Genomic DNA, 12,249 nt, shown 5'->3' with positions numbered 1-12,249 from the left:
CAGATGTTCTCATTTGTTTTCCACGTGCTTTTTTTCTCAGTTGAGATTCCCATCTCAGCTGTACTTTACCAACTCTCTGCTTTAAGTTCTCTTCTTTCATAAAGGTAATCATTTTATTATTCATTAAAACCAAAAATCCTCTACTTTGTTTCTGTCATTTCACTCTTGACTTGTAATAGTTGTGCATGCTCTTCTCCTTCCCCCTTGCCAATGTACATTTGTTTCTAACTGTGACATATGAGTGGAGGTGGAGGAGTGGAAGTTTTAAAAAGTTCACGAGTGCCTTTATTATTAAAATTTTGTTACCCGACTGTATAAAAGATTTCTGGTTGAAAACGGTATCTTCTCCAGAGTTTAACTTCAGTTTAATTGAAACTTACTTACCGGCCTGGATTGTGGAGTCCATGTGCAAAAATCTCGGGAGGTTGGTTTGTGCTATTAAAATGTGGGTTGCTCCGTGGTATGGAATAAGGGACATTGCACAGGTCAGTATTTACGTCGAGGCGCAATACAGAACCTGTAAAATCACTGAGAAAGTTGGAGGATAAAATAATTGTTTTTTAAAAGTATTTTACTGGTAGATTTAGTCCATATAATACTACCGTGAACCAGCAAAATAAATCACCCACTTTACTGAATAATCACATATAGATTGGTTTTATGGTACGTGCAAGTCCAAAGAACAGTAGCAGAACCTGTCAAAGATTCAGTTGGCCGGTATGTTGCCTTGTTATGTCCATACTACAATGCCTCTGACCATGCTGTTGGGAAGCAACTTGATAATAAGAGCAACTTTCCATACATCAATATTGTTTTATGGCTTCAAACATAAGGCTATTAACTCTTTTATACTGCATCTCTTCTAGAGTAACTATGGATATAATCACTATGTAGTTACAATGCTTTTTGCTAACACTTTGAATCCTACTCTTGAATTCAATGATTTCTAGTCACAGTACAATCCAAAGATTAACTATACATTAATTAAAAAAAAAAAAAGTAAGTAATTGTATTGGTTGAATGGAGATGTTGGTATTTTTTTGTAAAGAATCAGAACTTTTCTTGTTACATGAAACAGGACAGAGTGAAATGTTTTGCCTTACATTCATGATTGTGATGGAGGAAGGGAGAAGGACAAGAATGTAGAAGGAGTAGAAGAGCATCAAAACTCTTTTTGCAAACATGAGAAGATGTGATATTTAAACGGATTCCTTTCTGTCTTTCTTCATCATGAATCTGTTTCAGTCTCTCATGTTTTACACGAATTTAAAATCAAGTATTATTGCTCTCTGGTCTTGGTTTTAAGTATATCCTTACTGCAAAAGGCAGGAGCACCTGCTATTCTGCTGAGCCAAAGAGGCCTTTGAGCATAGCAATTCCTTTTAGGTCTGTAAAGGCTCAGTATCACACTTTCTCTAAATTAAGGCAAATGTTGCAACTCTAACAGAGCATAAGGAAACAGAGGGAAAAAGCAGGTTGAGAAAATTGTATAGGTAGAACCAAAGCAGGATTGCTTCATATGTTCTCTAGACATTTTCCTAAGTGATAGTGTTGTTATTGACTCTGGTAAGTGTTTGTAGACACTTTTTTAGAATGTTTGCTCAATAAAGTTGTCCTGTTTGTAGAATAATAGTTTGGAAAAAAGAAGTCTAACCTGTGCTTATATACAATTGCATCTGCTGGTGAGGGCTCCAATATTTAAATGGTTTGATAGCACACAACTACAAGAACATGTATTTAAGCAGTAAGACTGTTCTGAAAATCAGCAGTTTGCTAAACACAGGCACTGAAAATAGTAGGATTATGTAGTAAAGGAAGAGGGAGTAAGATTTGTCCTGACAACTGCTGATCACTTTTGATTCTGACCTCAAATACTTTACAGAAACAGAAGAAAATAATAGAATTCTATCCATTGGCAGTTTCTGTACCTTAAACCATCCATCTCCTCCATATCATCTAGAGTGATCATGCCATCTCCAAGAAAAATGTATAGGAAACCATCTGGGCCAAACAGAAGCTGTCCTCCTAGGTGTTTTCGATGTAGTTCTGCTACTTCTAAAAACACTCTTGCTGTTCTCATATCAACTTGGTGTGGATTTTTCCTGCAATATAAAGATATGAACACAGTTTTCACAATTCACTATCGTTCGTCTTTCTAAAAATAAACTTGAGTCATTCAAATTATACTTTAAGATATGGATGCTGTAACTTGGTGGAAAAATGTCAAACAATTATTTCTGAGAAATTTCAACTTTCCAGCATTCACAAAAAAATATTTTGCTGCCTATACACAATAGGAAATTACTATAATTAAAAAATGACAGAATAACTAAAAAAAGTCTTAAAGAGAATAAACCAGTGTACTTACCGGTGTTCCAGAACTACTGTTTGAAATAAAATCAGCAATAATTTTTCTGCAAGTGCCCAAGTATACACATTGTAAACCTGATAGTTCATTTTAGAAATTGGAAATACTAAATACTAAAATGAAAATGAAAAGGTTGCTGAGAAAGAAAGAATTTGTGAATTTTAGACTTCTACTGATACCTGGATACTGTGTATTCTACGACCCTAAGGATGTGGTCATGAGGTCCAATAGCCCACCGTTCTTGGTTGGTGGTATAAGACACATACAGCTTTCCATTTTTCTTGTAATTGGGATGGAATGCAAGGCTTAACAGTCCTCTTTCATCTCCTCCCTGCAGTCAAATGAAAAACACAAAGAATTGTGAAGTTAATTATGTTCTTTATTGTGTTTCAGCTGGAACCCAAAAAAAAAAGTTTCTTTCTTGTGGATAATCTTTGCCCAAACTCTTTTATTTCTTTCCTGACTACTGCACAAAAAGGATTATAAAACATTTCACTTTGGGGAAGTCTTTAGGAGTTAGAACAAGACAATTGTCTTATGTAGTTATCTATGCACAAGTCTCTTACGCCACTTTTGTGGAGTGATTTGTGTATGTAATCTTTGGGAAGCCATGAAGACAAGTTTAAGTGCTGTGAAGGATTCTTTGCTGGGTTACTAGGTTGCTTGTAATTCGTAGAAGACAAATAAAAAGGTCTATAATCAGCAGTCACTTCTAATCCAAGTATCCAAAACCTAAAACACAGTGCTGGCTGCCAACTCCCACTGTCTTGGCAATATGTTTAGAAAACAGTTAAATTGCTTGTGTAATATGTAAACCTTTGTTTTACCCTGGAGGCAGCAACATCAGTTGTCACAACTATGGTGGTCTGTTCATCATAGCCAGTATACTGTAGGTAATAAGCAGCCTTGGTCTCTGTGCAGAGAAACCATAGTTTTACATGTGGTCCTTCAATGGAAAGGTTTTTGTTATTTTTTTAAAATAAAAATAGAAAAATCTCTGAACAACTTTCTTTTGTTATTATGTTTGCCACAAAGATTAGTACAGTTACATGTTAAGCATCAAATTCATGTAATGTACTGTGACAATGCAAATACCCTGTGTACTTAAATAGTAGGCAATTTTCTCTTTGGCTTCTAAAAATGTATGTAATATTACTATGCCTAAAATTGTATTTGTATAAATGAAGAATGAAACTTAGATTCATTTGTTGCTCTTGAAGAAATACAGGGCATAGAAATAAAGAGAGTACCTAATTAAAAATGCAAATTCAATTCATATATGTGATTATTCCCAAGCTGATAGTTGTTCTGGAGTTTAACTCAGAGTTTACCAGCCTTTAAAAACTAGTGACTCTGTTGTAGATTCAAGTGCTCCAGCTCTGCACCCATAAGGAGACAACGTTTTGCAACTCTAACCACACCCATGATAAGTAATCATGAAATTTTAAATTATAAGAGAGAATGAAGCTTTTAAAATGTATCTGCAATTCAGAGTAATGGATGGGCCTGTCTTCCTGTTGAAAGACGTCCCACAAGAGGCTTAATTGGGAAAGTGCACAGCTTTAATTTATTTTAATTCAACATGATTGCCATACTTCCTTTTTAATCACAACCACCAAAGAGAAACCTGAGTCAGAAACGGAGATGTAAATAGGTCAAGAGATTTCCATACAAAGAGATTTGTACAATGAAATCTGGATCCTGCTAATTTAGAGGCAGCCAAAATTTGCTAGTTTATTTGGTAGAAAAATTCAGTTTCAGGGGGTTATCAGAGAGGTTAGTTCTGAAAGTCTAGTTAGAGCTGCCAGATCAGTTGCAGTCATCATGGATGAAGGGACTGGTAATCTAGCTCTTTCTCCTTGACGAGCCAAAAATAATTCTGCAGCTGAGTCTGAACTGATTGTAGATATTATTGTATGAGTTTCTAAGAGTTTTGACCAAGTTCCTCTGATAAAGTCTGAAGCAAAGGGAGGCAAATCAGTTGCTTTGGGAACAGTAAGGCATATTTCAAAGATTCCTGATGAATGATTCTATCTGCTGTGCCCAGACAAAGACAGTCCTATTTCTTCTCCTGAGAGATGAGTTCAACTCATTTAAGGGCCCAGGAATGTCAATGAGTCACACTAGGCCTGCCCTTCAAGGTGAGTTATTGTGAGTTATTGAAAGTATTAGTAAGAAAAGATGTTTCTGTTACTAAGCTGAAGATTTTATTTAGCACTTGATGTCATGGGAGCAGTCTTAGTGTGAAAGTGAAGTTGTTGAAAGTGTAAACAGGTGAAAATTAAATTAAGAGCTTTTAATGAAGTACACATGAAGCAAGAATTTGACAAATGAATGAAACACAGGACCTGCAAGGTAGTAAGTATGGCAAGTTGTATTCATAGGATCAGGCCAGTATTTCTACTAATTGCTATCTTGCGTGATTCTATTAGACTGCAATATATTACTTTCTTTGTTTGTAGAATGTATCTATTGCTCCCTGAAAAGTCACACTGCTTTCTGTTTTTCAAAGTGAGCCAGACACACTATGTTCTAAAAAGTCTATTTACTTGTGCATTTAATAAAAACTTTGGAAATATCCCTCTAAGATACTGAAATCAGTGCACTATCAAGCCTTTAGTTGGGTTATGGTCAACTAGAAATCCAGCTGAATTTTTCCATGCTTATTCTTTCTGGTTTTGGAAAACAATTGTTCATGTGTACTTTCAGCTTTATCACTAACTGGCAAACGTGTTGTTTCCAATTAAATCACTGCCACAACTTCCACAGCTTTTGAAATGATCTCTATGGTGCCAGAAAGTATATAGTGTTCTGTAGTGTTATGTCTCGTATGTTGTGGGGTAAATTGAGAGATATCCAGCAAAATCCCTTATGAGCAGTCATTTTGGTACTGTCAAACTGAATAATTATGTACCAAATTTCAAAATTTCAGATTTTCCCTATAGAATAACCCTCACTGTTATGTTTTATTAATGCACTTTTGATGTCTACTGTGAAACCAGCAACCCAGGCTTTATAGCCTTGTCTTGTAGATACCATGAGTCAGATATCCATAACTTTCTCTTGGCAGCTTAATAACTTATTGACATCCTTTTCTTTTTAAGTTTCCCCTTAAATGAAACCAGCACCAACAAACTGTAGATGACATAGTAGCTTGTATGAGATTCTGCACTGCACTATTGGATGGAATAACCATTAACGTTTGTCATTTGTATAAGGAAGGGCAAGAAGAATGAGACAAATCTTTGTATTCCATTGGGATGTCGAAGACAAAGAATGATGCTTGGCTGAAATGAGTGTTAATTACCTAAACATACTGTGGACTGGGGCCAATGTGAAATCTCTATCGTAACTAAACCTGGAAGCTCACACTTCCAATGTCTGCCTATGCAGCTCTTTAGCTTGAACACTCCTACCTTCTACTCATAGTAATTGCATGTTTTGCACCAATACCACACTTATTTCAAAACTGATTTTCCTTGGGCCAGATTATAAGCTTCAGCTAAGGAGTTCTGTGAAAGGAAAAACATTCCTTTAAAAACCAGTTTGGTCTAGTTTAGGACCACAAGCATGAAAATAATTTAATCAGAATTATATTATCTTAAGTCAGTACAAAGGCAAGTAAAGATTAATTGTATGCATTAAACTTAAAGTGTTTCTTTACTTTTCATTTTGAAATGGTTAGGTACCTTATGTCAGTTCTGAAACTATATTACACCAGTAAGTGTTCTCAATTGAAGTGTATTCTTAATATTCCTTTTTGCATTGTAAGTTTTGTTGTAATATATTTACACTTGTAAAAAACTGAAACAACTGCACAACATGATCCACTTTGTATTTTGACCAACACTAAGAAGAGTAATTGTTGCATGCAAATACTGGATTTTTATAGAATGGTGCTATTTTCACATAAGCACTCCTTAGAAGCGGGCTCTACTTTCAATCTCTGTTTCCAAATGTACTCTGGTATATCTCTGATACTATATACAGAAGTATTATTTTATTATTATTATATTTTTTCTATAATACAGAAACATGCTGCCTTTATTTTTGAGACGTGCTGCCATTTCATTACATCAATATATGTATTATTTCCTCTAATAAATATAGAGAAATACCTGGGAATGCCTTAACTGGTATTGTTAACGAGTTCATTTAAAGGACGTAATATTGTAAGCATGACACTTAATTATGTAACCTTAATAGTAATTAATTTTAGTAAGCAAAACCAGACATGACCATTTATTTCCATTACTATGTGTGGCTTAATAGTAAACAATATAGGTAGCAGGTTCTGAGTTTTCCTTTAAAATTGGTTTCACAATTCACTCTCTTATATAAAATAGTGGCATTTATACTTAACAGCTTTTTCATCTGGACAATACCACTCTCATGTTAGAAATTAGGAGCAACATTTCTAAAAGGGGTTGTGCTTAAAACATGTACATTCAACAGTCCTTTGTGACTTAAAATATTAACTCTAATGTAATGTCTTTATATCATTTGCTTACATCTATTATTATAGAGCAAATGCTAGGTAACTTGTTGAGGTAGTATGATCACCCTTAATTTAATTTATTTCCTATGTAATAAATACCATAACTAATATGTATTACCATGTGTTTGATCTTAAGGAGTTTTATTTGTAAAAAACATGGGGAAAGGGGTCATGGAACATCTAAAATTTCTTGTCAGGCAGTACCATATGAACTCTTCAGAAAGGGAATTCTAATTAGGAGATCCCCAAAGAATCTCTGTTTCTGTGAACCTTTACCGGATCTTACTGTAGGGCTGAAGATCAATGTCAGGTATTTTTCTCAGTGGGAAGTGTTTGCTTAATTGACATGTTTTGGAAATTTGGCCCCAGCACCGGATAGAAACTTGACTACAGCAGAAGTAGAAGCCAGCAAAAGGTCTGCTGCAAGGGCACACCTTGCCTTTCAAAGCTGCATCAACTATTTTGAGAAACACAAGGGGGAGGTGTCTCTGACAGGTGAAAGGGGACAACAAATAGAGAATGAGAAAACCAGAAACTGATTGGGCTGTAGGTATGGTATAGGAATAGAGCTCCTATGGACCTCTTGGGTGTTGAGAACTCAAATGCTTTGCTATCTGAACATCTGTGGGGCCTGAGGCCTCTGGCAAGGGAAGAATTTGTAACATAAGACATTTACCTTAGGGAAAAATAATTACACTGATGTCATGGCTCAGTATAGTATACACACTAGACCCTATCTCCAAAGCATTTCCTTTTTCCTGTTGTGCTGCAAAGCTTCATTTTTTCCCCTCATTTATAAAGGGCTTTGCAGTTATCTAAGGATTTTTTAAAAACATTTTCAAAATTTTTTACTGATTTTAACAAATGCAGTATTTTAATAGTTGACTTAAAAATAGCTTTAGATACAGGAATGCTTTACAATTAAATTTATACAGGAAAAATACTTAGAGGGCCATACTCTTACTTTGAATTTAAGCACAAATCGTACTGAAGTTAAAGGTGGTTTTTGTACGGTTAGGTGCAGGGCAGGATTTGGCTGAAAATCATTGATGGCCAAAGTGTACCCATCATAAAGTTGTCTGCTCTGATGTTTGCAGTGATATTTAAATGCTCTTTTTTTTCACAGGACAACTGAACTCACAATAAATTAATGATGCCCCACTCCTTTAGTGCCCAGTGGGTCCAAAAGTCAGACCTATCAAAAGATAATAAGAAGGTGACTCATAAGACCAGTTCTGCATGGATTTTGAATGGGGTTTCTCTGCACCTAGGGAAAAGTCAGAGTACCTATTTACAGGGATTACACGCACATATTTATTATGCAGCATAGTTTTCCAGCAAAAGAACTCTGGATTGGCCATAACTCAAACAGAAATAAATAAAAATAGTTTGAGATCTAAAGATAGCACTGGAACTTAATACCTAATTCTTTTTTTCTTCTTACTTCTGTTGCAGCAAAGACAAAATTTTGACATGGCCTTGATCATTTTTTATTTTCCTTACCTTCATAGTCCTTTGAAGATACCAGTCACTAAATGCAGGACCTTTCACTTCTAGTCCTAGTCCTCTGTACTTATTTTTTTAATTCCTCAACTCCAGATTTTGCTGTTCTGCTGGGCAAGTCTTTAGTTTAATCCAAATGATTATCCTCGTCCCCTGATAATACAATTCTTTCTTCCCGTCCTCCTAAAGAAAGTATATGAAACTTATAAATGCAGATACCAACCCAACACAAACCCACAGCTTGCCTCCTTCACACTCTTCTAGTAAGACATGAATCCTGCTTTGACAACTCTCCCAATTATTGGTTAGAAGTGGCTAAAAGCTTTGAGACTGCCAAGAGCCAGCCAATAATTGAGAGGTTTTGGGCAGAGTGACATATGACTGTGAGTGTGCTTGCAAGGAGGTGGCCATGAGCCCATGTGAGGTCTGCATCTGGACTGAGAAACTTTATGTACTGCACTACTTTAGGAGAATTGGAATAACAGAAGACAGTGGAAATCAGTCCCGGAAGAGGGAGATTCAAATAAAGACCAGATGATTATTGCATTCAGTAAAGCTGGCTCAAGAAGGTGTGAATTACACACTTTCCTGCACCACAGAGGCCTCTTGAGCTCTAAGCAGCATTTATCCTCTGGGAACACAGGTGGTGATTCCACCTCTGTCCCCAGCTGGATTTATTTTCAAGGAAGCTTTACATTCCACCAGCAATTCAGTGAGTGGTTCACCAGCGGAGGCCACTAAGGGAAGGTAAAAAATAAGCATGCTCCTTCTTATTTCCCTGGCATGCCTCCACTTTCTGGTCTTATTTATTTATTTATTTGGCATATCTGCTCTCCTATACTTCTCCTCTTCGGCATTCTTCCACTAGACTGTCTTCTACTGACAGCTTTTCAGCTGCATTGGTTTGAGGTCTATTGTGTTGTAAAATTAGCCTTCTAGGAAAGCGAGAAAGATTTCTTCAAGTGAATGAGAATGCAGTAAGTGTTAAGAAATTTACTGACCATGAAAATCCTTCATTAACAGAGAGAATAGACTTGATGACCTCTTATTTTTTCTCCTTCTTCTGTTGCTTTTAAGCTTTACCCACCTTTCCATGCCACTTCTGTGATAAAGGCAAATTTTACAACTCTCTTTCAGTGGGCAGTCCAATAAAATTGGCTCAGATGATACCCCAAACAGAACAGACTATGTTACATTAACATTCACAAATACCTGATATGATGACAAGAGACTAATAATCCCTTCTTCATTCACCAAAACCATGACTTTACCTCTTCCAATCAAGAACGATTTTTTTTTTTAACTTAGACCCCATTTTAATGCTATCTAACATTATTTTTCCGTAAACACACAAACAATACAAATTAATCTTGTTAGTGATTTACTGTTCTACCAATGTGCTAATTTGACTGTGGTCCTCTCAGACTTCTACTCTGGTTTTCTCATGTTCTCATTCCCTCACTATGTATATAAAACTTATCTTTATTTTCCAGTTGGATGTTTCATAAAATTTTTCTTTTTGGTTAAAATACAGATCGAATGGCAGAGAGTTGTCAAAAGAGTTTAACAATTATAATTCAATATATAAGTTGCTTTTTTATGGCATGACATTTCAACCAATCACTCCTGCTTTTGTCATTGCTAAAGATAAAAATATGCTATGGAAAAATAAAAATCTTACTACAGTGCAAAGATCTCCCTGGGCTGCTAAATTAAGACTTTTCATAAATGTCCACAAAAAAGTCTACAGCACTTTAAAATGAGCTGTAAGACTTTTTTTTTTTTTGTGCTGAGAGAGGGCAAAAAAAGAGGATGTATGGTGACACATAGCAAATTTGACAGTGCTTATGTAAAATGAACCAACCTACAACAAATTCTATACTCCGATAATTGAAAACAAATTCATGCTGTTTTACCATGACCACTTTATATGGAAATTTAGGGATATAATTCAGAACAGAATAACAGTAATTATCATACTCTCTGCATTGAATTAAAACCAGAAATGTTGATCTGTCTAATTGTAGGCATTAAAAAATAACTAGTTTCAAAAAAGAGAGATGCAAATGGAAGGATGCCCTGATGACATTACTCTGTCTTACAAACAATTCTGCCTTTCTCCTTTGGCTCTCAGTAGTGAACTGTTGTCTGTTAAAGTAGATACTTGCTTTTTCTGGTTGCAAGGGGAATGTTATATTCACACGTGCTATGTCTTTAAATATTGTGAGGCGGGGGGAGAAAGCAGCAAACCACACCCAGCTTGAGGGAAAAAAGCTACAGATTTCTACTTGGATTGGTCCCCATGTCTTCAGTGTTGCCTGTATGCTAATGGATATTAAAATTTGCTCAACAAGTGATAAAAGTAAGTTGCTAGCAGTCTACATCTTGCAAAAAACCCCCCCCCAAAACTAGAGGTGCTTCATTCAGTCCACACCATTTGTGCTTTTCCCCAAGCATTACTATGGTAATCATTCATGTTTGCAACATAACCTAGATTAAACTGTGGGCTTTTGTGAGCCTGGCTCTGTCAGTGTTTTAAGAGAAGAGTGAGTTCAGTGGCTTATCACAATGGTATAAACTTCACTGTAAAATATAAAGGTAGTCTTATTGCTGAAAGTTATTTCTTTAGCAGATTTCTAGCTTTAGTCACTAAGGCTCTGAAGGTACTTAGCAAAGGTTCTAAAGTGTTTTCTGCAAGATATCTAAGCTCGGCAGCCACCACGACGGAGGCAGCCGCCCAGACAAGCGCTCCGGTGGGAACGCGCTGCCAGCCCGGCGCCGGGCCTCAGGCCGTGGCCTGCCCTTGCGCCGGTGTGGGGCGGCTGCGGGGAGCAGAGCTGGGGGGTGCGCCCAGGCAGGGGCACTCCTCCGAGGAGGCGAGGGGGTTGAGGGGCACCAGGGCGTGCGAGAGGACTGCTGGAGTCTCACCCCACCTTCCCCGAGGCAGGCCCGAGGCGGGCAGCGCCCGCGACGCGGAGGATTCCCCACCCTCTCCCCGCCTGGCTGAAGACAGAGACCGAAGGGGTAGGGGGCAATGGCGACGAGGTCCTCCTCCGCGGCTGCCCCACCTTCCCGGGTGCCCTGGCGTAGCAGGCACGAGGCTCCGCCAGTGGAACCGAGCGGCCGCGAGGACGGTGGTTCGTCTCGCGTGGAGGCGTCGCTGAGGTCGAGTCGGCCTTCGCCCTGCGTCAGAACTGCTTCCGTACAGGAAAAAAGGCGGGACACTGCAGAGGAGACTCCCTTCTGAAGGGAGCAGAAGGCCCAACCCGCAGACCGGACCCCCTTCTTAGGGAAGTCTGCTGCCCCCCGGGGGCCCAGGTTAAAGACACGACGAGGAAACCTCCCACCCCGGTACGGCCCTCAGATTATTGTCCGTTATTGGTTCTTCACGTAGGCGGCGATGACGTTGCAACAAGAAGTGCGAGGGCAATCAAGAGAGACTTCCAGGATGCTGGGTTAAGGGATCTGGAGCACAAGCAGTGTTCTCCTCTATCCTTCCAGTTGCAGGGAATGATGAGGGAAGGAACAGGAAGAGCCAGCAGATCAATACCTGGCTCCGAGCCTGGTGTCACTGGCAGAATTGGCGGTTTTTTTGATCATGGGTCAGTCTACGTGACACCAGGCCAGCTGGCAACAGACGGGGTACACCTGTCTCAAAGGGAGAAAAGGAGCTTTGCACAGGGGTTAGCAGGGCTCATTGAAAGAGCTTTAAACTAGATTTGAAGGGGGAAAGGGATAAAATCAGGCTCACTAGAGATAAGCCTGGGGCCAGCACGCCAATGTTTGAGGGACGGTGTGCTAGCAAGGTCCTCCAGTCTGCCGTCTCAGTGGAGGTAAGGAATGGAGACCCATGCGGCAGCAAAGACGCAAAGGTTATTGA

At 38.3% G+C, this 12,249-nt stretch overlaps 1 protein-coding gene across 1 annotated transcript in view; it reads right to left on the bottom strand.

The window, feature by feature from the left end:
* HHIP (hedgehog interacting protein) overlaps positions 1-12,249 on the bottom strand; it is a 76,000-nt gene that overhangs the window by 17,963 nt on the left and 45,788 nt on the right. Inside the window, exons 6-8 of the mRNA XM_010576317.1 lie at positions 2,548-2,699; positions 1,929-2,102; positions 385-528 (exon numbers count right to left, since the gene is read on the bottom strand). Coding sequence (XP_010574619.1) covers positions 385-528; positions 1,929-2,102; positions 2,548-2,699 — 470 coding nt within the window. The remainder of the gene's footprint in view (positions 1-384; positions 529-1,928; positions 2,103-2,547; positions 2,700-12,249) is intronic.

The sequence above is a fragment of the Haliaeetus leucocephalus genome, unplaced genomic scaffold, assembly GCF_000737465.1.
Source record: "Haliaeetus leucocephalus isolate CR32 unplaced genomic scaffold, Haliaeetus_leucocephalus-4.0 Scaffold21, whole genome shotgun sequence".
Classification (NCBI taxonomy): domain Eukaryota; kingdom Metazoa; phylum Chordata; class Aves; order Accipitriformes; family Accipitridae; genus Haliaeetus; species Haliaeetus leucocephalus.
The sequence above is the reverse complement of the archived record's forward strand: the minus strand, read 5'-3'. Positions and strand labels throughout refer to the sequence as shown.